This window comes from Paramisgurnus dabryanus, chromosome 5, assembly GCF_030506205.2.
Source record: "Paramisgurnus dabryanus chromosome 5, PD_genome_1.1, whole genome shotgun sequence".
Classification (NCBI taxonomy): Eukaryota; Metazoa; Chordata; class Actinopteri; order Cypriniformes; family Cobitidae; genus Paramisgurnus; species Paramisgurnus dabryanus.
In genome coordinates this window covers 10,863,780-10,890,250 of record NC_133341.1, presented here as the reverse complement: position 1 = coordinate 10,890,250, position 26,471 = coordinate 10,863,780, and the positions used below count along the sequence as shown (strand labels likewise).

The window sequence follows — 26,471 nt, the reverse complement described above, 5'->3', positions numbered from 1 at the left end:
CTAAACGCCACTCTTCAAAAATGAGATAATGATATTAACAGAATGCTCTCTGCATGTATTACAGGATCATTAAATATTTAAATTCAAATCAGCTTAATCCCAGCCTCAGGCCATTCAGAAATACCAGTTTGCGGGCAGAATCTATTAAAGAGCACATATTGTCCGATTCACATTTCAAGAAGAGAGGGAAATCTGGATCTACAAAAATGTATGGGATGTGGAAAATAATGTGTTTTTTAACCATAACCACACAAGAAATTTAATCATACCAAATATACAAAATAACGTTGTTTTTAAGCACGTATTTTCCAATTCAGGCCAATCACAACGTACTGCTTAGCTGGCCAATCCGAGGACAATGCGCTTTTCAGAACGAAAAGCAAATTAACGTGTTTCAGGGAGGCAGGGTATAAAGGAGCAACATAATGTATGATATGTGGAAAATGTGTTTTTGAACACAAAAATAATACATTGTATTATACCAAATACACAAAATAATGTTGTTTTTAGCAATGTAGGTGCTCTTTAAGTGTTTGGTAAAAAAATGTATTTACAAGAAAACATGTCAGACATACTTAAGAGGGTTTTGCATCTGAGCTCTTCTTGTTTGTAGACAAATACCTGGCAACTCCTTCAAGAACCCCCCCAGACTGTTAGAAGCTGCTGAAATGTAAAATGTTTAAGAATTTATGTTTTTTTAACATGCATCAGTTTGGATTTTGTGAATGAATTTTTCTAAAACTGGGAAATAGTAAAGCGTGTCTAAACTTTTAGACAGTTAGTATTAAACTGGCCTAGAAGTGTCTGTCAAAATATTTAAACATTTTGTTAAACAATGGACACAGAAAATTTGAATTAAAATGTAAAACATAAATATGTATACAAAATTATACCTGCTCACAGTCTGAAACTGAATTTTTCATTTTTCTATTTTCTATAATTAAACCTGGGAAACGTCAGTAAATTTACTTAAACTTTAGTAAGCTGTTATTTTACACCATGTTTATATTTTCATCGTAATTTTGTCATCATAGTCATAATAGAAGTTCACACAAAAACACCCAATTAAATCAATAAGGTTAAAGATTTATTTTTGATAATATCTAATAAAGATGAATGTGATTTATGTTGGTTTTACATTGTTCTTGGCAAATCCTGGAGTTCACAGAGTGTTTCACATTATGCAAAGCAAACAGATAAGTGTTGTTAAAGGACAATACTACATTCCAAAACCATTCCTGCTCTGAAAATAAGTATTAGAAAATATCAAGTTAAAAGAGTGGAAAAGAATGACAACACACGATATTTAAATAATTGAGAATCAGTGCAATCAATTATTACTGAAAAAATGTTGTAAGATTTAATGGCTTAGCCATGGCAAAGTAACGGACAAGATAAATGGTACAGCAATCAACACTCTTTCTACTCTAATCTCTATTACGAGATTAGCATCTCTACCTTGTTAATTTCTACATCAACATTGAATTGCTGTTATATTTTCTGGTTTAGGAATCTGTTCAGTACACGTGCACCATTCCGTACAAGAAAGTCCAAAAGAGCACGTAGGTAAAGAGGCCCCCCACGAGCCCTCCGGTAAAGAGCAGTCGTCTAGATTTGAAGCACTTGTTCCATCGACGACCAGCTTTAAGAATTAGGAGTAACGATAACAAGAAGGATGCAAGAAAGTAAAATACAAAGCCGTATAGTCCCGTTAAACCGAGTATACCGGCTGTAGCCCCGGACAAAGCGGACACGGATGTTCGGCAGTAGTCGAGCACAGCGGCGTTTCCCCTGACAGACACCTCGCTGATGAACTGCGGTCCCTCGCGTTTAGCTGCAACTGTTGCCATGTTTTGATGTTAAAACAACCTAAAAGTAAACAGAGTGGAGAGAGAAGAAACATAGATGGTAATATTAATCCTGTTTTAAGATCGCACTGTGGGTACCGTTTAAAGCCCCCTTTACTTACCGTCAGGGTCAAGATGATAAATGACAGAATCAAGAAGAGTTTGCCTCCGTGATTTAAGAATGTATAGTCTGCGAAAAACTCCCGATCATCATAAGGTGTTCGTCCAATACTGTGTTTCACCCAGAAATGAATTATTTAGGAAAATATGGCTATTGATGAATGAAACGCAGCGTTTGTCATCCTCTGTCAGCCATTTTCTCGCAAAGCATCTCGGGACTTTTTGTGAAAATCTAATTCTTACTGTATTTCAATTTTTTATTAAATTGTAATTAATTGAATACGACATAATGTTGGTACACGTTAATGTCTGTAATTTTAATATTTCCCCCTTACATCTAAGTTTTATTTTATTCACCTCTAACCCACTCTACGGACTCCGCGAAGGGTCAAAAACTACGCTTCACGAAATAGACAGTTCGGACTCTACTCTGCAGACAGACATGAACTAACTACTAAACAAGGATATTTTACCATGACACATATTTATTATCGATGAAATCAAATTACTTCCGCATAGTTACCATAATACTAGTGATTTAAATAGATCATTATGGCGACATCGCCCAGTTATTCTGCTGGATTTGTTCTCGGCATGGATCTGGGCACGACGTCTGTAAAAGTCGTGCTTCTGGATGCCCAGTCAAAGACAGTGACAGATTGCGCGAGTTTCCCCACAAACTCCGACATCACCTGCACACAAGACACTCATGTAAGTAACAGATAGCAACAACAATAAGCAACCTCATTTATCGGACTAACAATATACAAGCACGACAAGTTTGTTTTTGTTGTTGTTTATAGGCAAAAGAGCAGGATCCTGTACTAATAATCGCCGCTCTGGACCGATGCATGGATGCTTTACCCAAAGACAAGCTGCAAAAAGTATTGCGTATTGGAATATGTGGGCAAATGCATGGCATTTTGCTGTGGAAATCAAACGCAGGTCAACATTTATCCAGAGTAACAATGCACGATTAATTATATTAATATCACACTCACCAACTAGATTGCTTTTACATGTAAACATGTGGCACGTGCTGTGACTTGCTGTGTATTCAAGATCATTCAGCTTGTGTGTTCCTTGGTAATCAATTCTAAGATACACGGACACCATGTTCATGTACCATATATCATTTGTCATTATGTCTTCATTAGGTTGTGAATGGCTGAAGACAGATGCAGTCACTAGATACATTCCTAAAGGCATAAGTCAGCTGATCACCTGGCAGGATGGGCGATGCAGCAAATCCTTTCTTTCTTTTCTGCCTCTACCAGACTCCCACATGAGTGTAGCCACAGGCTTTGGTTGTGCAACCATCTTCTGGTATAAGATCAACAGGTAGGATCACAGTCACAATGTAGTTTGCAGATGGCTTCAACAAATTTCACTTGATGTCCGTTAAGCCCAAAAGTTATTTAAACTGTATCATGTACTGAAGGCTTTGGTAATCATGACCTTTAAACCTTCCTGAATCAGGCCGCAGTTCCTGTCAGGTTTCAATGTGGCAGGAACCATCCAAGACTATGTAGTTTCCATGCTGTGTAACCTTGACAATTGTGTCATGACTGCACAAAATGCCGCCAGCTGGGGCTACTTCAACACAACCACCAACCAATGGAACGAAAATATGTGAGTGAAATAAGAAATTTAATTTGATTTGCTCCTGAAACTGCTCTAAAGTATAAACATTTAAACATATACAAGCGTAAACATATACAACTTATTTGAGCCTATGGACCCTATTCTGGGTCACAATAGAGCATATTTATAAATATGCAGGTGTCAAGACTCCATACTGCCACCTCCTGTCTGTGTGAGTTTATAACTCTCATCTTCTGTTTCACATTATTTTTCAATCTACTGATTGAAGACAGTTTACCATGTTTTCCTTGCTGTAGCATTAGTAGAACAGGTTTTGATTGCAACCTTCTGACGTCATTTATTGTGATTTAAACAAGATGGCATCCTCCGAGTGAAAATCTTTTTTCAAAGTTTATTAAAGGAAAACACCACAGTTTTGCAATATTTTACTATGTTCTTACCTCAACTTAGACAAATGTATAAATACCTATCTTTTTTCAATGCGTGCACTAAACCTTTGTACAGCGCGTTGTGAATGTGTTAGCATTTACCCTAGCCCCATTCATTCCTATGGCTCCAAAAAGGGATGAATTTAGAAGCCATCAAACACTTCCATGTTTTCCCTATTTAAAGACTGTTACATGAGTAGTTTCACAAATAAGTATGGTGGCACAAAATAAAACGACCTTGGGTGCAGTAAAATTGACAAAAGTTTGAGTGGGGGGGGGGGGGGGTAGTCAGGAGTGATGATGTTACTGTGAAGTGTTTGGCGTCTTCTAAATTTATTCCTGTTTGGATCCTAAGGAATGAATGGAGCTAGGCTAAATGCTAACATATTCACGACGTGCTGTACAAAAATTAAGTGCACGCATTGAAAAAAGATAGGCATGTACTAATTCGTCTAAGTTGAGGTAAGAACATAGTACAATATTGAAAAACGGTGGTGTTTCCTTTAAACCTATGACATTTGTACGTTTTTTATTTCATATATAGCCAATCCCAGTGTTAAACTATTACACCATATACGTGTTTATAGCAGGCGTGGGCATGCCTGGTCCTGGAGGGCCACTGTCCTGCAAAGTTTAGCTCCAACCCTAATTAATCACACCTGAAAAATCTGATCAAAGGCTAAAGGATTACTTGGAAATGACATTCAGGTGTGTTTGATTAGGGTTGGAGCTAAACTTTGCAGGACAGTGGCCCTCCAGGACCAGGATTGCCCCGCCCTGGTTTATAGTCTGGGTACCCTTTATGAAATTCATGAACATGAATTTTTCACAAAGTGTGGAAACCCTGACCTTCCAGGAACTAAAAGCTGAAACCACATTTACTCTGTGTAGAATTTGGCTGTATTGTAAAGCTTGAATTTGACTTATTTTTTTATTCATATCCTACAGTCTTCAGACTACTGGTTTTCCTGTGCACCTCTTGCCTGCAGTGGTAAAGTCAGGAGCTGTCGCTGGTCATACTTGTTCTGAATGGTTTGGCATCCCTCCTAAAACACCTGTAGGGGCAGCGCTAGGAGACTTGCAGTGTAGTGTATATTCATGCATGATTGACACAGGAGACGCAGGTACAATGTCTATCAGATGGTTTATTTATATTTTATTCAAATTGCATTTTATGCAGATTCCTGCTTGTGATATTCCGGCTAAAGTCTCAAAAGTGAATTATGAGATTAGCAGCATCAAAGTTCGATTTCACTCATTGATTTTTATTGTTATAAGTCGCTTTAGATGAAAGTGTCTGTTTAATGCCTAAATGTACATTTAGAGACAGAGCGCATTTATTCTAATTTGAAAACCACGCCCACCGGGGGAAAAAAACCTACCGTCTCAATTCCCTTTGTATTGCCTGAGGCTGCCTCCTTGTCATTTCTGGCTTATAACAAACAACAACAGTATAATGCCTATAAGCTGCTGTGTGACAGGGTGTACAGCTAACAAGCCAAAAAACCCAGAAATAAGTTTTCATAAGCTAGCGAGCCATAAAACCCAGCCTTTAAGGAGACAAAAGTGGACCGCCGATCAAGTGGGCGTAGTTCTAATAATAGTAGTACTATGAAAAGTTGCCTGGATCCACTTTTGTGTCTTTAAACGCTTGTTTTTTGGGGTCGACAGCTTATAAAAACATATTCCTGGGTTTTTTGGCTTGTTAGCTGAACACCCTGGGCCCTATCTTGCACCCAGCGCAATTGACTTTGTCAGTGACGCATGTATCATTCGTATTTTGCGCCGGCGCACAGCGGGGTTTTTCCCTCCACAGATGCACGTCAGCAAACTAGGGAATGAACTTGCGCTCCCTGGGCGGTTCAGCGCAAAAAGGAGGCGTGTTGCGGCGCAAACCATCTCTTATGCTATTTTGCAGTTTCAAAAAACAATTGCGCTACTAACCAAAAAAAACTAGTCTAAAGTCAGTGGCGCGTTGCGCGTGGTTCATTATGCTATTTTAAGGGCGCATGCTTGACCATAATGTATAGCGTGCACAACGCGCATACACTTTGCTTATCTAATCTACACAGATGCAACAGTTATTTTTGCAAATCATAAATTGTTACACTTAAAAATATTAATACACGAGATAAGGGGAATCATAGTGGTGAGCATTGTGGTGATAGTTTTTATTTATTCTCATGCAAATAACGATTAAAATATTTTCATAACTTTGTTGTGTGGCTGTATTACGTTTATTTTATGTAAATAATAGTTAAAATGTTTTCATAACAAACCTTAATGTATATGAACTTGATTTGTAAGAGTACTTTGGGGTTGGACCTTGCTTGCGTTTCTTGGGTCCGATTTCAAAGCCCCCAAACCCTTTCAGCGGTGAGGGTGGACGCAGCGATGTCCTCTGCTGGCGTCAAGTCCTGAGGCAGATCCACCTCCCGTTACACGGCGTGCCCGATTTATGCTGGCAAGCGTGGGATTCCCCCGTACAAGGACGTCGGTCTCCTCGGCTGTGAACCGCTCCTGGCGTGCGCCTGGTAAATCCGTCATAATAATACCAACCCGCCACGGAACTTGCGCCCTTGCGTTTAAAGGGAATGTTGGCTAGCGTTCTGATTGGTTTATTTGACGTTACGCCCAAACCACACCTATGAATAATGAACCTACTTCAAACCAACCCCTTATTGATTTGCGCCCGGCGCAAGAGTTATTTCTCACGCCGGGAAAATAGCAACAGCGCCCAAGATCCGCCCACAAACTCACTTGCGCGTTGCGCTTCGCACTTGCGTTTCAGATCGTTAAAATAGAGCCCCCTGTCACACAGCAGCTTTTAGGTGTTATTCTGTTTTTTGTTATAAGCCACAAATGACAAATGGAGAGGGTTGGATTGTTTCCCCCCCAGTGGGCATGGTTTTCAGGTTATGATGCGTTGCGCTCTGTCTCTATGGCCATTCTGTGAAAACACAACCTTAATAACTTTAATATTAACTGGTAATATTAAAGTTATTAAGATTATATTTTCACAGAATGTTCTTTACAACATGTAAGATGATTTCATTATTCATAAATCACAAAAAAATGACTGAAAAAAAATGACTGGGTTTTCACATGCAGGGTCACATATGGTTTTGCTTGTAATATTTTTTGTTTGATCTATTAATGTTTTATTGGTGTATCTGAGGCATATAAGCTCATGCATAAACAACAATCATAGTATACTCATCTGTATGTATTTACCAGTTTGACCTCCAGGTGGAGATGCTTTCACTAATAGCATTTGAAAATCTTTTTGAAATCAATTTGAAGATTTCATTGACCTCTCCCGAGGACATAAGAGATAGCATCTGTCTTATGGACTGTATATAAGAGAGAATTTTGTGCAACATTTCTCACATAAAAACAGGATATGGAATAAAGACGACTGTAGAATTTGAATGGCTTAGGCTTAATTTACTTAAGTGTCAAAATTAAAACTAAAATTGGCTCAAAAATAAAAAAATTCTCAGAGTTTATCTGTTTTTGTGTAACCTGATGTATTTCACAAGAAGAATTCTTGATAATCTTGATGTGTTTTTAAAACGAAAATGACTTGGCATGTGTCAGTGTTGTGTACAGTTTATCACACAATAATTTTCACATTGTGTACATACATGCACAGATGAATAATAAAGCGTCATGCTTAATCAACAGTTCTCAATATGAGCACCTCAGCCCAGCTAACGTTCGCTATGCCTGCTGAGTTCTGCCCACCGAGCTCTCCAGACCCCCTCTCCTCTGTTGCTTATTTCCCGTACTTCAACGGATCTCATCTGGCAGTGGCTGCGTCTCTTAATGGAGGCAATGCCATGGCAACATTTGTCAGAATGTTGGGATCATGGATGAAGGAATTTGGTAAATCAACAATGTTTAAATCATCATTTAATAATTTTTTATCATCTGTTTTTTTAGTCATACTAATATAGAAAACTAAAGTCTTGATATCTTGAAGTATTGTTTCCTTTTGTTATTGCATGTTTTCACAGATCATTGGTTCTTATGTTTATACTTCTCATATATTTACCATTTAATCTCATAGGATTAGAAGTGAGTGAGTCCACAATCTACTCCCAGCTGATCCAGTCTGCCCTGACACAACCTAAAACTGACCTAGTTGTCTCCCCGACACTGTTAGGAGAACGGCATGACCCCACCGCCCTCGCTAGTGTCTGTCAAATCTCACCCAATAACCTCTCACTGGGTCACGTGACTCGGGCAGTGTGCAGGGGCATTATTCAGAACTTGGCCAATATGATGCCCCTTCAAAGTCTACAGGCTGCAGGTGTGAAGAGAATTATTGGTAGTGGCAGTGCTCTATCGTGTAATACTGTTCTGCAACAGGAAGTTGAAGCAGTATTTCCGTTACCTGTAGTCTACGGAAAAGATGTGGACTCAGCTGTTGGGGTTGCCATGGTGTTCAATGATCAAATATAGAAGAGACACCATGCAGCTGGGATGTAAAGATAGTTTCAAAGATATTTGGCCATTTACAAGCTTATTTACTGTTTATTGGTTGGATACAAGGAAAGAAGGCTAAATTCTCCCTTAAGATCAGCTCTGGGTTATCACAGAAAAATGTCAAATATGACATACAGTCTTGTTCAAAATAATAGCAGTACAATGTGACTAACCAGAATAATCAAGGTTTTTAGTATATTTTTTATTGCTACGTGGCAAACAAGTTACCAGTAGGTTCAGTAGATTCTCAGAAAACAAATGAGACCCAGCATTCATGATATGCACGCTCTTAAGGCTGTGCAATTGGGGTATTAGTTGAAAGGGGTGTGTTCAAAAAAATAGCAGTGTCTACCTTTGACTGTACAAACTCAAAACTATTTTGTACAAACATTTTTTTTTCTGGGATTTAGCAATCCTGTGAATCACTAAACTATGAAAATATTTAGTTGTATGACCACAGTTTTTTAAAACTGCTTGACATCTGTGTGGCATGGAGTCAACCAACTTGTGGCACCTCTCAGCTGTTATTCCACTCCATGATTCTTTAACAATTCATTCACATTTCTTGGTTTTGCTTCAGAAACAGCATTTTTGATATCACCCCACAAGTTCTCAATTGGATTAAGATCTGGAGATTGGGCTGGCCACTCCATAACATTAATTTTGTTGGTTTGGAACCAAGACTTTGCCCATTTACTAGTGTGTTTTGGGTCATTGTCTTGTTGAAACAACCATTTCAAGGGCATGTCCTCTTCAGCATAGGGCAACATGACCTCTTCAAGTATTTTAACATATGCAAACTGATCCATGATCCCTGGTATGCGATAAATAGGCCCAACACCATAGTAGGAGAAACATGCCCATATCATGCTCCATGCTTCACTGTCTTCACTGTGGCTTGAATTCAGAGTTTGGGGGTCGTCTCACAAACTGCGTGTGGCCCTTGGACCCAAAAAGAACAATTTTACTCTCATCAGTCCACAAAATGTTCCTCCATTTCTCTTTAGGCCAGTTGATGTGTTCTTTGGCAAATTGTAACCTCTTCTGCACATGCCTTTTTTTTAACAGAGGGACTTTGCGGGGGATTCTTGAAAATAGATTAGCTTCACACAGACGTCTTCTAACTGTCACAGTACTTACAGGTAACTCCAGACTGTCTTTGATCATCCTGGAGGTGATCATTGGCTGAGCCTTTGCCATTCTGGTTATTCTTCTATCCATTTTGATGGTTGTCTTCCGTTTTCTTCCACGTCTCTCTGGTTTTGCTCTCCATTTAATGCATTGGAGATCATTTTAGCTGAACAGCCTATCCTTTTTTGCACCTCTTTATAGGTTTTCCCCTCTCCAATCAACTTTTTAATCAAAGTACGCTGTTCTTCTGAACAATGTCTTGAACGACCCATTTTCCTCAGCTTTCAAATGCATGTTCAACAAGTGTTGGCTTCATCCTATTAAATAGGGGCCACCTGATTCACACCTGTTTCTTCACAAAATTGATGACCTCAGTGATTGAATGCCACACTGCTATTTTTTTGAACACACCCCTTTCAACTAATTCAACTAATTGCCCAATTGCACAGCCTTAAGAGCGTGCATATCATGAATGCTGGGTCTCATTTGTTTTCTGAGAATCTACTGAACCTACTGGTAACTTGTTTGCCACGTAGCAATAAAAAATATACTAAAAACCTTGATTATTCTGGTTAGTCACATTGTACTGCTATTATTTTGAACAAGACTGTATATAATATACCCTATAGTTAATACCACTATAATTTATACTAGCTAACAACTAGCGCTTTACAAATACATTTTAAAGGGATAGTTTGTCATCTTAGTTGCGTCCGCATTCAGGAGAGAGTATGAGCGTAGTGTACGCACTTTTCTGAAAGGGACACTCCACTTTTTTCAAAATATGCTTTTTTTCCACCTCCCCTACAGTTAAACATTTGATTTTTACCGTTTTGGAATCCATTCAGCAGATCAGCGGTACCACTTTTAACATAGCTTAGCATAATCTATTGAATCTGATTAGACCATTAGCATTGCACAAAAAAATAACCAAAGAGTTTTGATATGTTTCCTATATAAAACTTGACTCTTGTGTAGTTATATCATGTACTAAGACCAACAGAAATGTAAAAGTTGCGATTTTCTAGGCGGATTTTATTACGCAGCGCCTGCTATTGAAAGTAACCAAGGGAACTTTTTTCAGGCAGTGCGTAATATCACTACGCCTGCTGCAGCCATGATACAGCAGCAAAGTCCTTGATTATTACGCCAGAATGAGAGTACAGTTCCTAGTCAAATCTGCCTAGAAAATCGCAACTTTTCATTTTCCGTCGGTCTTAGTACACAATGTAACTACAGAAGAGTCAAGTTTTAAATAGGAGAAATGCAGAAAATACAGGTTATTTTTTATTGCGATGCTAATGGTCTAATCAGATCCAATGGATTATGCTAAGCTATGCTAAAAGTGCCACCGCCAGACCCGGAGATCGGCTGAATGGATTAAAAAACGGTAAAAATCAAATGTTTAACTCAAGGGGAGCTGGAAAATGAGCATATTTGTTTTATTAAAGTGGAGTTGTCCCTTTAATGACGTATGACAAATGTGTACACTCTCATCTAAATGAGGACTTGACTAAGATGGCGGCGTTACGGAAGCTAGTCATTTTTTGTTTATGAAGTTTTAAAGCGTAACTAAACCCCTGGTCAGAGCCTGACTCCGCCCACTGGCAATATTTGAAAAATGCAAGAAAAGTGGGCAGTTCCCAACAGAGATAGCGGGGACGAACTTAGCTCGTACCAAGTGTGTGGTGAGATCGTAACAAGGGCGTGGTGAGCTTGAACCTGCTTGCGTCACGAGTCATTTTTTGGACCCAACATCCAATAGGAAAATTCAACTGCAGTAGCCACTGTTCAACCTGAAGAGGGCAGCACTCAGACGTTTTTACACCATATATTGTAGTATTGAAACACTTTATATCCAAATGTCATTATATCATTATGATTAGGGTTTAGTTACTCTTTAAATATGGTTATTTCTACGACAAAACCGCATTGATTACCTTCAGAAGGCCTTTGTTTATCCCCCTGGAGCTGTTTGGATTACTTTTGTGAAGAATGGATGCACATTTTTTGGACTTGAAGAAGGTGGACCACACATCTTTATATTTTATGAACTAAAAGATCTAGGACTGGAGGTCGTCTTGGATCCAAAGAAATGTACCCGACATCTTGTTCAAGATGTTTGTTTTGATTTAAAAAGTCATTTCAGGTTTTTAAAACCTAAAGGAGCCTTTTAATCTTTCTGCCAACTTACTGTTTAATGTTTGGTGGTCTTTCAGTACATCTTTTCAAGGAACCTTTAGTTTTTTTACAGTTACTGGGAAAACTGCTCAATCAATTAGGCTACCTTAAATTTAATGTTTCGTCATTGGACACCATAACCTCAAGCATTTGCTAAATTGATAATTAAGTGGCAAAATTAAAATTTTACCCTATTTCTGGTCATTCAACTATCTCTGTTGCAGTATATAAAGTGATTTGCTGTATTTTATAACTGTATTTTTTTAACAATATTTCAGAATTACATTCCATGACTGAGTGAAATTATAAAAAAATGTTTACAATGTTCAGAGTAATAATGTCACCCTGCATGGGAAAAACAGGCTAAAATCTTATAATCTAATTATAAGATAATGAGCATCAAACCATTGATTTTAACCATTGATTTCACATTGATTAAAATGTATGTTAATAAAGAGGTGCATGGGAAATTCTTAACCATATGCATACCAAAACACAACTGCATGCAATGTTTTGAAAACATTTTGCGTGTTTGTGCACCTAAACCGCATCGCATGTGTGAATGCATACCGCCTCGTTGTGCTTCAATAATTTAGTATCATACAGGAAACCATGCATGCTATGAAAATGGCATTGCTCAATACCACCACAATCTTACTTGTCTAATGCAGCTGAGTGCTGGGTGTGTCAGATATACATCTCAACTAAACAATACAAAACCAAAACAAACTGCTGCTTTAAGCATATATGTAATATATGTATTCCAGCACATAATTAGATGACTTTTGTTTGGGTTAGTTAACATTATGGAAAAGTTTTACTAGATAAAAGGTATTTCTAGAAGACTTTTGCCACATAATTGGGCATTCAGTCTACAGTACACTTTTAAAAATAAAGATGCTTAAAAGGTTGTTCACACAGTGATGCCATAGAAAAAAACATTTTTGGTTCCTCTAAGAACAATTTAGTCAAAGTTTTCTTCATTTAGACAAAAGATGCTTCTTTTATGGCATTGTGAAGCACCTTTATTTTTAAGAGTGCATTGTTTGGTGCACATGTACCATTGAATGATTATAAACATGGAATAAAGAGTTGAAAACATGGCAAAACACATGACACCACACTCAAAAAATCAATACAACCCGCCTTTCTCTAAGGCACTTGATAACTTCAAAACATCTTGCTTTCTCTTCCTCTCTGAGAGAGAGAGAGAGAGCGAGAGACAGAGACAGTTATTACTCTCAACCTCACTGTGTTCATGGTATCAAGCTCCTGAACATTTTAACAAATCTGGAAACTTTGTCTAACAGAAACTACAAAACTTAAATTGATCCTGAAACTGATTGGTAAGTAGATCTTATAATCCTGATGTTTAATTCTGATATTTTAAATGGTTTAAAATAGAAATTTAACATTTTAAAGACTTCAATTTGAAATTTTTTAATGCAGTGAATCATAACAGAATTTTATGTTGGCAGACATACAGACAGCTTTGTTTCTTTACCATTATTTGGACATTGAGGTGGCAAATACTTTCAGTTCTTTATTTTAATATGTGAACTTATGTGAACTAGGAATTATTTCCCAGATCAGTATGATGCTGAGATGCTGGATCAGTACATCTCTTAATGTTGTAAAGCCTTTTAAAGCTGCGTTATAGCCTAATGCAGTGTTTGTAATGTTGTTTTTGCTGTGATGTAATGGCATCTCAATTTACAGAGAGGTAAAGTGGCAATATTTGTAAAAGTGCGAATACCAATGCATTAGCAAACAGCATCTTTCCAGACGGCTAATTCACTGATAGTAGACTTTTCTGATGAGATTAATGTAAAGCATTACTTTGATGGGATTATATTATAGTATGAAACAACATAAAGTGACATCAGTAATTCAGCTGGTTTAAATCTTGCAGCTTGAGCTGCCCCACCTTTCTTAATCTGTTGTGTCTTGGATTTTTTACATATTTGCTTTTACATAAGCATTTATATGATTCTAAAAAAATATTTGATATTTAAAGATAGACATAAGAATATAAAATGGTGTATACGTTGCATTGATACTCTTGTTACATCGATTATGATATAAGACTGAATGTTATTATAACCATAACAACAATTCTATTATAGGCATTTGGTTTTATGTGGCTATAAAGTAAAAATAGGCCTAAACCATTTATAATACTGAAACTAGATTCGCATGCCATTTGATACTTTGACTTCCTGTCACTGACTCACAAGACACAATGTGATGATCCAGAGGAACAGAAGTTAGCAAAATAACATGAAAGCCTGAATGGTGTTAGAATGTTAAAATGGCTTATAAAAGCAAAAAATGTGGTCATATTATCTTTTAAGAAATAGTTTTATGTTAAAGCAAGCTTATAAAATACAGAACCAGCATTGTGAGAGGTACGTAGTAAAATGTCACAAGATACATCACATGGATTGTTTCCTATGCACATTTTTTTCTTACAAAACCAAAGAAAATCAAAACGTTCCTTACGGCTTTCTCTTAAAAGTCACAAATCTTGTGTGGTTTTGAGCCTATACTTCATGATTTTCCAGAAATGATCTAATGCGATCGGTCCTTCCTACATTAGAGAATGTAATTGTATTTGAACCCATTTGCAGAGAGTACCAGTTTTAATCTTACAAGACGTGGTGTGTCCACATACGTGGACATGACATTTTTTTGTTGTTTGCACCATAACACTAAATTCTGTGTAACTGGAAACGTGGACAATAACACTGCTTCATGTTCAAAGAAAAATATTTGGTTATTATATTTATTGATTCATCCTAACCCCAAAATAGCTGGAAGAAATCTGAAAAGCTCGGGTCTTAGGAGGTTAATATGTTCCATGCATGTGGTCTGAAATAGGACAATCAGGATCCATTGGTTGTATAGCATAACAGCATGAAAATATATGCATTATTCAGTTAGCAACAGCCTGTATACACTCAAAAAAATGGTGCTAAATAGCCCTTTTTTTTAATATGATAAACCACCTATGAAGAACCATATGGGGGTCACTATGGTGCCACTATGGAAGATATATGGTTCTATATAGCACAATATGGCTCTACACAGGTACTACATAGGTGCCAAATGACACTTAAAATGGTTCCCCTATGATTACGAGCCAGTGAACCACTTTTAGTGCTATTTAGCGCTGTTTGTTTTTAGATTGAAATTTGTGTCGCCTCACTCAGAGTTGTATGGACTAAACATTATCATTTGTTTGCTAATCCTTCATTATGAATTTGTTTGGTTTTCAAAGGCCTCTGCTTTAAGTTTATCTTGTGAATAAATGCAGGTTTTTATTCTGTTAGATTGGTTTTCTTTGTCTTAAAGGATCATGGCTAATCACTTTTCAATAATCTTTCATCTTGAAGGACCTTATTTGTATAAAACTTGTATTTTTTCATCCAGCTTTTAGCTTTGACTACAGCTGTGAGACTACGAAGACTTCACTATGAGTAAATCAAACGACAGCAGCCCCACATCTTTCACCCTGGAGACGGATGACAGGACGAATGAAGAGAGGTCAAAAAAAGTGAAGAAAAAAGAAAAGATGCCCATGGACACATATTTGCAAGAAGATGTAGTGGACGACACACCGAAAATTAAATTCAACTTAAACTTTGACAAGTGAGTGTAACTCATCGTTAGTAGAGATCATTTATTCAGAATATCCCTTTGAAATTTTGCATCAAGTATTTACAACAATATTTTGGGAGAATGTAGCCAATATGTACCACTGTGAACTTGTTACAGTTATCCCTGCTATCTTTTATTAAAGCACAACTAGATTGTGTGTGACAAACTGATGTGTCAGCATGCTCTCAGCGGATCCTCTGGTAGTTGTTTCTGAACATTAAGGGTTAATTTCTGCACACAGGGGAATTAGAAATGTGAAAGAGGAACCAGGACAAGACACTGAGGCCTTTACGGTCAAGAAGCTGTTTGAGGCCGTTTCCAGTGGTGATGTCTCTAAACTGCAGGGTTTACATGAGTACCTGCACAAAAGCATGAAACATCTCTCAGACTCCCAATGTAAAAATGCCTTATGGGTTTATAATAAAATAAATTAAAAGACAACATAAGAGACTGAAATTTAACTGATCATTTGATCTCTTCTTCTAGATAAGCCCAATGGAAAGACAGCCTTGCACAAAGCTCTTTTAAACTTGAAGGATGGTGAAAATGACACTATTGAATATCTGCTGGACATTGCAGAGAAGATGGGAGATTTGACGAATTTCCTCAATGCTGCATACACAGACAGTTTCTACAAAGGTCAGACCCATAGCTTCATTTCAAATTAGCTCATTATAAGCAGGGTTTTATATAAAAAAATATTGAAAATGTCATGCATGCAATGTTAAAGACTGATCTGCGTGTCACAGGTCAGACAGCTCTACATGTTGCCATTGAAAGGAGGAGTGCAAAGTTTGTACATATGCTGGTTAAGAAAGGTGCAGATGTCCACGCTATGGCCTGTGGGAAATTCTTTCAGCCCAGTGAAGGGATGTGCTTCTATTTTGGTAGGTCTTTTTGTAACCATCATGTTAGTAAATTGTCAACAGGCATTGGATACTTTTGGTTAAAAACATTGAAATGCTGCATTTTGATGCATTAACTCTATAAACTCATTGACAATATTCAATTTTGTTGTATCTCTACCTGTATCTTCTGCATAATTTATGACCAGGTGAGTTGCCGTTGTCACTGGCCGCTTGTACTAATCAGACAGACATTGTGGATTTCCTGATGGAAAACCCATATCAGCCAGTGGATGTCACTAAAAAGGATTCGCATGGAAACATGGTGCTTCACGCTCTAGTAGCCATAGCAGATAACAGCAACGAGAACACAGAGTTTGTCATTGCCATGTATGACCACATCTTAAGGAAAGTCGCTCAACTCCACCCTAAGACAAAGCTGGAGGAAATCGAAAACAATCAGGGACTGACATCGATCAAACTAGCAGCCAAGACCGGAAAATTTGGGGTAAGGATAAATCATTTGCTTGGAAAAGTTGTGCATTCCTGGTAGGATATTTAGTAATTTTTTAACGTTTCAGAATATAATGCTGTATTTCCTACTAAAAAATCAAGCTAAGACCAGCATAAGCTGGTAGCTGGTTTAAGCTGGTCCTTCCAGCCTGGCAAAGCTGGACAAGCTTGTGGGTTAGCTGGTCTTCCAGCCTGACCAGCTAAGTCCAGCTAGACCAGCTTAAAAAGTGACCAAAACACAACTAGCCTGCTTGCTACAGCAGCAATAGCTAAAACCAAGCTAGGAGACCAGCAAAAACCAGCTCACCACCTTATGCTGGTCTTAGCTGGGTTTTTCAGTAGGGTTGAGACAATGATTCATAGGAAGCAGTTATTTATCCATGAACCATTTAAACATACAGCAGTTCTGTTCCTGATTGTGGATGGATGATTATTTCGCACATGACTTCAGATGTTACTTCCCTAGTGATCAGCCAAAAACATCATATCAGACAACAGTTTCCAAATCATAGTCATCCAGCCACAATTCAAAGTCATTATTTGTGTTTATTTCTATGTAGGCTATCTTCTGAATATTAGTTAATGCTGTTGGAATTGATGGATTACTGTATTTTCCAGACTATAAGTCGTCTGGACTATAAAGTCACATCAGTCAAAAATGCATTTTGAAGAGAGAAAAACATATATAAGTCACACTGGAATATACGTCGTGTTTATTTAGAAAATGATTTCACAAAATCCAAGCCGAAAAACAGACATTTCATCTGGAAAAGCAAGTTATTCAATAAAAAATAGCACAGAACAGCAGGCTGAATACGTGTCCATGTTAAAGTAACATAAACAGTTATTTACACAATACACAATAGCATACAAAACATACCTGGGAGGCTGAATAGGCTAAATTAACACGACAAGCCAAATCAAGTTCAAAAAGGTAGATGATTATGAGCATTTAACACGGCTTTTCTTGTGCAGTAAAAGTGTTTTGTGGAGCATTTTGTGCAAATATTTTTATCTTCAGTGGCGCAGAGCTATGCTTGTGCATTTTGGGTGCAGGAGCACCCTGCATGCGGACCACCTTTGTCTGTGAAACCAGCTGAATTTTGTATGTCTCCGATTGAAAATGGAGTAGACAATCATGACTGCCATGTCCTTTTAACGGACCCATTACATTGTGAACAAATACAATATATCCATGGTCAGCTTGTTATGTTATAATATGGCTGCATGCTTCCTGCTCAACAACCTGACACCCTCACATCTCCAATTGAACAGCATATATTGCTTGTATACAGGATTACAGTCATTAAAGTTTGTTATTTGAATGCATCTTAAGGCTTTTCCAGTTGAAACCTATAAGCAATTTCACTCACACACTGTTCCTCTGACATTTGAGCACACATACCCAGAGGCTGTCATTGACCTCATGAGTAGTAAAGTTCTCATTTTCCTCTTTTTTCATATTGTGCTTAAAGGTGCAATGTGGGAAATGTAACATAATCTACATAACTATATTATCAGTGGTGTATAAAGACCTTACATAATGAACTGTATTGTTTTTATTACCTTAGAATGAGCCGTTTTATCTACATACACCACGAGTCCCCTCACATGAAAGTCAGGGTCATGTTTCTATAGCAGCCCTAAACGGACAAACGGCTCTGGATCAGTGCAAGTGACACAGTATACCTGCTGATGTCTGTGATATTATTCTTAAAACAAAAAAATCCTCAGGAACTTTGAAACAAAATAAGACAGAGTTTTTGCTTGCTTATATCGGCATCGCCTATCGGCTAAATGTGTTGACATTATCGCCATATTGCATATCTGCAAAAATACAAATTGTGCATCTCTACTGCCTAATAATGTTACTCAAACATATGTAAACATTCTGATCCTGATCTTTTTCTTTTGTTCACCAGCTGTTTAAGCACATAGTGCAGCGAGAGTTTAAAGATTGCAGGCAGCTCTCTCGAAAGATCACGGAGTGGGCATATGGTCCAGTTTGCTCCTCACTTTATGATCTCGACTCCCTGGACAGCTACGAGAAGAACTCTGTGCTGGAGATTGTTGTTTACGGCAGCGAGATTCCTGTGAGAGGACAAATGACTATAATTAAAAATATTGTATTTAAAAAGTAACTAAAATTATAAAAAAATTCAAAAAATGTAAAGCTGTATTGATCTGGATTAAAGGGACACTTTAAAATAAGTTTATTTTCCAGCTCCCTGGAGTTAAACATTTGAATTTTACTGTTTTGGAATCCATTCTGATCTTCGGGTCTGGCGCTACCACTTTTAGCATAGCTTAGCATAATCCATTGAATCTGATTAGACCATTAGCATCGCGCCTAAAGAGTTGCAATATTTTTCCTATTTAATACTTGACTCTTCTGTACACATCGTGAACTAAGACTCTAAGACTATACTCTCATTTTGGCGTAATAATCAAGGACTTTGTTGCCGTACCATGGCTGTTGAAGGTGTAATAATATTACGCAGTGCCTGAAAATGGTCACTGCGTAATATCATTGAGCCTGCTGCAGCCCTGGTAAGTCCCTGATTATTACGCTGAAATGAGAGTATAGTTCCTAGCCATATTGGCCTAGAAAATAACAACTTTTAATTTTCCGTCGGTCTTAGTACACGATGTAACTACAGAAGAGTTATGTTTTAATAAGGAAAATATAGAAACTATTTGGTTATTTTTGAGCGCATTGCTAATGGTCTAATCAGATTCAATGGATTATGCTAAGCTATGCTAAAAGTGGTACTGCCAGACCCGAAGATCGGCTGAATGGATTCCAAAACGGTAAAAATCAAATGTTTAACTCTAGGGGACCTGGAAAATGAGCATATTTTCAAAAAAAATTGGAGTGTCCCTTTAAGTAGTTTTTTTGATAACTTCATATAATAATCTCATTTCAGAACCGTCTTGAGATGCTTCATATTGAGCCCCTTAATAAACTCCTTGAAGAGAAGTGGGATAGATATGCTCAACGGATTTTCTTGGTCAACTTTATTGTTTATCTTGCCTACCTTCTCACCTTCACAACAGTAGCTTGTTACCGGCAAGAAGGAAAGGTACACAGACTATTCACGCACATTCAAACTGTTATTTTTTACCTACACAAGGACTTTTCATCGATCACTATTTTTTGTACTATAGTATTTATGTGGTCAATCTCTTACCACTTTATAAATCTTTGTTTAGTATGTTAAGATGCCCCACATTGTAGCAAATGTAGCAAAATGTAGCATGTTTCATCCCAACATCTAGCGCACATACACATGTTTGATTCACTATATTAGTGATTGGATTTTCTAGTACATTATCCTACATTTTTCCTACATTATTCTTGAAATTTGTATTATTAACCGAATAAAGTTATGCGATGAACGATTAAAATAAAAACTTAATGCTCGAAATCTCATAATTAGAGACTTTTGATTGAAACTCCCAGACAGGGTCACATTTAACTTAACTTTCACACCGAACTGAACCATAATCTAAATGTAAATGTGTGTGCTTTACATGTTTAATATCATTTCTCATATGCCATCAATGACATTATCTTTCTTTTTGTGACTCATTAAAGCCTCCATTTAAATACGACAAGGAAACTCATCACCTGTTTTTGATAGGACACATGATAAGTGCCATCGGAGCCCTTTACTTCTTTTTTAGAGGGGTATGTTTTCCATTCACATGCAAAATGAAAACTAGATCTTTTACAGAAACTAAAAATTGCTTTTCTTTTAAGTTATTAGATTTGATCAGGAAGCGTCAGAGATTTCAGTGCTTGGTGATAGACGGATACGCTGATCAACTTTTGTGAGTCCTTTTATTTAAACAAGTTTAATCTTAAGAGCTTGTTTTATGTCTAGTTACACCAACTAAATTGGCTTTGTGTTGTCCTGTAGTTTTCTGCAGGCTCTGCTCTTTATAGTGTGTGCTGTACTGTATTTTTGTGGTCAAGGGGAATATCTGGCCTTTCTGGTTTTGAGTCTTGCTTTGAGCTGGATAAATCTACTCTACTTCTCCAGAGGATCCAAATTTATGGGAATCTACAGTGTCATGATACAAAAGGTGAGGACAATGTCTCTATTCATAATTATTCAATCTGGCATTTAAAGTAGATTAATTAGTACATATTAGTATGTATGTTTGGAGGTGCTATGTAACACTTTTAGTGCCTCCAGGTAGTATAGATTAGTCAGTACAGTTCAGGTGGGACCCAGAGCATTGCTTACAATTTTTTTAAAAATCTTTTAAACCCTTTGAACATTACCAGATGATTCTGGGAGAAATTCGGAGATTCGTTGTTGTGTATATGGTCTTTCTCATTGGATTCACTACAGGTATATCGCACTCATTTGCACCTTTTAATAATGTACTTTATTATTATTATACTATATTTAACATGTATAACATGCAAAATTTTCTTGTGAAAATTAACCATTTCTAACTCGACAGCTGTGGTAACTCTTCTTCGTGGTAAACCAAATAAACCTGTTAATGCTACTGGAGACTGCCTGACACCGGAATTTGATAATGTCTACCGCACCATTCTGGAGTTGTTCAAGTTTGCCATTGGCATGGGAGATCTGGAGTTCACAGATCAGTATGAATACCAGACAGTCTTCTATGTGCTGCTGATCTTGTATATAGTGTTGACCTACATACTGCTGCTAAACATGCTGATCGCACTGATGAATAAAAGCGTGGAGGATACACACAAAGAGAGCACCAGTATCTGGAAACTACAGGTAAATAAATCCAATTCCTTAACATTAAGGCATGACAAAAAATAAACAATAATGTTTACATTATTTACCAATCTTGGTTCATGTTAGTTTTCTGCATATAATAATTTTTTTCCTATAAACTAACACTAGTTAAAGGGATAGTTCACCCAAAAATGAAAAATCTGTCATCATTCACTCACCCCCATTGTTGTTAAAAACCTGTATAAATTTCTTTGTTCTGATGAACACAAAGGAAGATTTTTTGAGAAATGTTTGTAATCAAACCATTCGTGGACCTCATTCACTTTCATAGTATTCTTTTTTCCTACTATGGAAATGAATGGGGTCCACTATCATTTGATTACAAACATTTCTCAAAATATCTTCCTTTGTGTTCATCAGAACAAAGACATTAATACCGGTTTGTAACAAGATGGGGGTGAGTAAATGATAACAGATTTTTCATTTTTGGGTGAACTATCCCTTTAATGTATTATGAAAAAAATGACATCACTGTTTCTGAAATTGTGTACTGTGTCTATCTACTAAATAAAATGAAGTAGGGGAGAGCGGGGTCGAAAGTAACGTAGGATGAAAATAACAAAGCAGATTTCTCAGATTGGAATGACTTTTCAGAGCTTTTCAGTATTAAAGTAAATTGGGATTTTCCCAATTTGTAAGGATTTTCTGTTGGGATTAAAGTAACACTTGTTTCTTTTGTCCCGCTGCTAATGTGGTGCATTATGTTGAGAATGTATATTATGCTAATTTAATGTTCATAATACTGTTTAAATTTATTTTTTATTCTCAACAATTGAAGTTTGTACTGTCTGGTTGCTTTTGAAACATTTGTTGAAACTGAAATCTAAAATGAAAATGTAATTTAATCATTTTTTTACAAAGATAAAGGATAACATATGTTTACAGTTACATTTTTAAATAATTAATCATCATTTGATCTGAGGGCTAGATTATGGTTTGGAATATTGCTTTGCTAAGACACTACAACATGAACCTGTAAATAAATGTAAAAAATTTTCATTTGTTTGTCCGTGATACCTAGTGCATTTTGGCATGATTTGATATTTTGTGTGTCACAGCGTGCTATGAGCACCTTGGACATGGAGTGTTTTTTTCCTCGCTATCTTAAAGAAAGGCTGCGCTCAGGGGAAGAAAAAGACCTGGGTGATGGACTGGAATCTGATCGACGATGGTGCTTCAGGTGACCCAGCAACTTTGATTCAATTTCTATTTGTCTTTTGTTTAAAGATAGATCAATAGTGGCTTCTGACTGTAAATGTACGTGGGGCAGATTTTGGGGCATATCGTAGACTATATGACTAAACCATAATTAACTGCTGATGGTATAAGATTTACATTTAATAACTAAAAAGCATGCAGAACACTGAACAGAGGTCTAGTGTCCTTTCGTAATTTAGCTTAACGGGGGCGCTTTAATGCCAAATTTGGTTATAGCGTTTTAGTAAAGGGCTTGAAAAATGAGTGTCTTGCGTGTATTTTGTGAACGTGAGCGTCTCTTTTATCATAAACGGTTTTGACGCATGTGCAGCAGGCACTTATTTTGACAAAACACGTGATGCACATGGTTCACATGATGCAACAAACACATATTTTGAAAACGCAAGCAACACACATGACACTCCGTACACATACTTTGAATTTGCACACCTCGGATGAGCAGTCACGAGCCGCCACTGTTGCTCTGTTGTTTTAACCGGTTGCTAGACATTGCTAGGGTCTACAAGCTGGTTGATAGGCGCTAAGGTTTTTTAGCTAGCAATAATGTTTTAGGTAACAATAGTGATGCTTTGCCTTTGCAAGAACCACTTAAAAGATAGTACAAGATAAAGATACACATTATATTATTAGCAGTAAACACACACAAGCCACAAACACACTCCTGCGGCATTTGGTAGGCTACATAATATGCTCTTAGGCTGTATTGATCTGTGTTTACAATCTAGAAGGCAGATGAAAGCTAAAACCATTGCAGTACTTGCAGCGTGTATTCTTTGTTTTTCAGTGTGGAGGAAGTTAACTGGAACCAATGGAACAGAAACCTGTCTATAATCAATGAGGATCCTGGGAGCTTATGCACGAGTGGACCTTCCCCATCTAACCCCAAAAGAGGTGCAAATACTGAACTTGTATATTAGTCATTCAAATAGGCTTAATGCCCAGCTGCACTACTTCCTGAACTTCAGCCAGCTCCTTGTTTCCTGTCTGCCATTATTGGACAAACTGATTAATCCAGATGTGTCTGATTATTGTTGTTGTGACTACTGAGGTCAGGCACACCTGGATTAATCAGTTTGTTTGTGACCACTGAGGTCAGGCACACCTGGATTAATCAGTTTGTCCAATAATGGCAGACAGGAAACAAGGAGCTGGCTGAAGTTCAGGAAGTAGTGCAGCTGGGCACAAAGCCTATTATTTAGTAAAACACCTTACTGAAATCTACTATCTTACAGTTTGATTTTGCATTTAATTTTAATTCATAACATATATGATGATATATTTTCCTCACAGATATTAGCAGGCTTGGACTCCTCCCAGCTTTCAGTAAACGGTGGACACAAAGAATACAAAGAACACAACCCAGTGATGCACAAGAGCTCAGTCCTCTAGCTGAAGTCTCTACTAGCGCCATCTGATGGTCTCACAACATCATCACTGTGTGAAATCTGTAGTATGCCAGGTTTAAGACTCGTTTCGGGAACAAGCTGTTAAAAAGTATTTAATCTAATGAATGTGCAATCAAATTGTACTAATTTAATAGTGGGCGAAACAGGGTAAATGTTTTTCGTGTTATTAAATGTTCATTTCGGTGGTACAGGAATGAAAAGCTTTGATTGGTTAAAAATGGACTTTAGTTCTAAAATAATATGGAACATCTTTTTTTACTTAAATCCTTTCTCTCACTTCCCCGCATTTTCCTCACCTATGTAAGTCGCTTTGGATAAAAACGTCTGCGAAATGCCTTAATGTTAATGTATAATCTGCACAAAGCATAAATGCTTATAGGGTCCCTTTTATTTTTTTGATGAACATCAGGATATTTTACTGTTTTATGAAGATCTTTATAAAAGTGCAGTAGCCCTTATAACTTGATATGCTTACTTTAAAGTTCCAATGAAATCAAAATGGACAATTCTTTAAAGTGGAAATTAAGCAGTTTTAGTAAATGGACTTCTACTCTATTAAAAAATATATAACAAATACTAAGTGCCTATTTTGACATGCTATAATAAATTATTTATATGGTATTTTGAGCTAAAATTTCACATACGCACTCTGGGGACACCAGAGACCTATTTTACATCTTGTAAACATGGGCTTGAAATGTCTCCTTTAAATTTAAATATTGTAAATATTGTTAAACAATTTGTGATACAATAAGGCAGAATATTATTTGTGATAGTGTTTCCAAAACCAAATTCTCCAAGGCACCCATTTTGGTCTTTATAAGTAAAATGATCAACACATATTACTAGTTTGTAAGGGTTTTGTGTCATTTATGTGCACTACCATAAATTTGCAAACCATATTCTGGTAAAAATGAATGATGTAAACATTCTTTGATGTAAACATTCACTAATGTGTTGTAAATCTATAACACTGCATACTATTACATAAGCTCCCAGTCTATAACAGAATGTCATTTCATGAGTATATTTCAATAAAATGCACACATGTTTGCAATTTAATGTTTTAACATTTTGATTTAGCCCTTATGCACTGTTTGTAAGCACTGGTGTGAAATAAGTTTGCATATTTAGCCCTCTTGTGGTACCGCTTGGTGTTAAATGTCCATTTGAATTTAACATGCATAATTTCATTATTTCTCTGGTCAGCTCACACAGAGACTGTTATATCTGTCCTGTTGCATTCTTACTGCCACTACATATGAAGAGTTTTGTTGCAAAACGCAATAAATCCATTTAGTCCATTTAGGTAAAAATTAGTTTTTTTATTCCAAGAAAGTGACAAGATGAAAACCACAATTTTCTGTTACAAACTTTCATATAGCATCTTTAGGTTATAATTACATTAAAAATTCAAATCCATAATTAGATTTTTAAAGCTATATTATAAAAACTGATTTTTTTCTCTCGCAAAAAGCAAATAAATCCATGACACGTTTTTTTCCAAGATGCTATAAATCTATTGAATCAATATATAAATGTGCATTTATCTTTGCCATGTTATATTCATTTAGTTGACTAGCTGATTAAACATTAATGGAATTAATCAAAACACTTTGTCATATTAAGAACACTGTCATTGCTGCTATCATCCTTGGGACGTCGTCGCTGAACTTTTTTCACAGCGATCAGCTGTAAAATGTTTTGGTCCTGCTTGATTTTCATTGACTTCGGGTAAAATAATGGAAAGTTTTTTCATAAGATCCCTGGGGTCAATGTGTTAGCATGGAAGAAGCTTGATGCTGTTGGGAGAACAAGCAACAGCCGGCATTTTGCCTCTCACGTAAATAATTAGATTTTGATGGCTTACATTTCTTCCCCGCCACAGAAAACCACCACAGGTTTATTAATGCCATCAAAATTACTATTTTGTTTCCCCAATAATTGTTTACAGTGCGTGGAATGGTGCGCTTTGATTTGTTGCGCAGAGTTATTGCATTCTGAAGAGAAGGAGGACTGACGTTTGATGTGGTTTGGAAAAAATGGCATAACACGGCTGAAGAATTGACTTTTTAATACCTGATACAATACTGATTCTGACTGTAACCATTTTTTTTTAAGTGTCCACACCAGGGCTTTTATATTGACCATTAAAGTTCAGTGTTTATTCAGGGATTATACTGGGATTTATTAAAAAAACAACAACAACATGAACTACTTTTTTAAGCTATGGAGG

At 36.9% G+C, this 26,471-nt stretch overlaps 3 protein-coding genes across 5 annotated transcripts; 2 read left to right on the top strand and 1 right to left on the bottom strand.

The window, feature by feature from the left end:
• Positions 1-1,065: 1,065 nt before the first annotated feature.
• emc6 (ER membrane protein complex subunit 6) lies at positions 1,066-2,993 on the bottom strand. Of its 2 annotated transcripts, none has more exons than XM_073814626.1 (2): positions 2,969-2,993; positions 1,066-1,869 (listed from the first exon to the last, which is right to left on the bottom strand). In XM_073814626.1, the coding sequence occupies exon 2, from the start codon at positions 1,848-1,850 to the stop codon at positions 1,518-1,520; it is 333 nt and encodes a 110-aa protein (XP_073670727.1). In that variant the 5' UTR covers positions 1,851-1,869; positions 2,969-2,993; the 3' UTR covers positions 1,066-1,517. The 2 variants fall into 2 exon arrangements, with proteins under 2 accessions (XP_073670727.1, XP_065123166.1); XM_065267094.2 differs by lacking the exon at positions 2,969-2,993 and adding an exon at positions 1,970-2,149.
• shpk (sedoheptulokinase) lies at positions 2,329-8,647 on the top strand. The gene is made up of 7 exons (XM_065267090.2): positions 2,329-2,678; positions 2,771-2,912; positions 3,125-3,308; positions 3,447-3,599; positions 4,949-5,124; positions 7,688-7,888; positions 8,073-8,647. The coding sequence occupies exons 1-7, from the start codon at positions 2,520-2,522 to the stop codon at positions 8,465-8,467; spliced, it is 1,410 nt and encodes a 469-aa protein (XP_065123162.2). The 5' UTR covers positions 2,329-2,519; the 3' UTR covers positions 8,468-8,647.
• Positions 8,648-12,921: 4,274 nt separating this feature from the next.
• LOC135748794 (transient receptor potential cation channel subfamily V member 1-like) lies at positions 12,922-25,292 on the top strand. 2 transcript variants are annotated; one of them, XM_065267086.2, is made up of 16 exons: positions 12,922-13,149; positions 15,236-15,454; positions 15,705-15,859; positions 15,950-16,102; positions 16,213-16,350; positions 16,518-16,816; positions 18,744-18,914; positions 19,749-19,904; positions 20,420-20,512; positions 20,585-20,655; positions 20,745-20,910; positions 21,116-21,182; positions 21,298-21,590; positions 22,670-22,791; positions 23,614-23,720; positions 24,120-25,292. In XM_065267086.2, the coding sequence occupies exons 2-16, from the start codon at positions 15,279-15,281 to the stop codon at positions 24,242-24,244; spliced, it is 2,292 nt and encodes a 763-aa protein (XP_065123158.2). In that variant the 5' UTR covers positions 12,922-13,149; positions 15,236-15,278; the 3' UTR covers positions 24,245-25,292. The 2 variants fall into 2 exon arrangements, with proteins under 2 accessions (XP_065123158.2, XP_073670725.1); XM_073814624.1 differs by lacking the exon at positions 12,922-13,149 and adding an exon at positions 14,830-14,893.
• The last annotated feature ends 1,179 nt before the right edge of the window (positions 25,293-26,471 follow it).

What these genes read in the sequence shown, in the direction of transcription:
- emc6 (XM_073814626.1), bottom strand. Translation starts at nt 1,850, where the DNA reads ATGGCAACAGTTGCAGCTAAACGCGAGGGACCGCAGTTCATCAGCGAG.
- shpk (XM_065267090.2), top strand. Translation starts at nt 2,520, where the DNA reads ATGGCGACATCGCCCAGTTATTCTGCTGGATTTGTTCTCGGCATGGAT. An exon ending in CCTGCACACAAGACACTCAT is followed by an intron (nt 2,679 to 2,770) that starts GTAAGTAACAGA and finishes TGTTGTTTATAG; the next exon opens with GCAAAAGAGCAGGATCCTGT. An exon ending in GATTGACACAGGAGACGCAG is followed by an intron (nt 5,125 to 7,687) that starts GTACAATGTCTA and finishes CTTAATCAACAG; the next exon opens with TTCTCAATATGAGCACCTCA.
- LOC135748794 (XM_065267086.2), top strand. Translation starts at nt 15,279, where the DNA reads ATGAGTAAATCAAACGACAGCAGCCCCACATCTTTCACCCTGGAGACG. An exon ending in ACATCTCTCAGACTCCCAAT is followed by an intron (nt 15,860 to 15,949) that starts GTAAAAATGCCT and finishes CTCTTCTTCTAG; the next exon opens with ATAAGCCCAATGGAAAGACA. An exon ending in GTTACCGGCAAGAAGGAAAG is followed by an intron (nt 19,905 to 20,419) that starts GTACACAGACTA and finishes GACTCATTAAAG; the next exon opens with CCTCCATTTAAATACGACAA.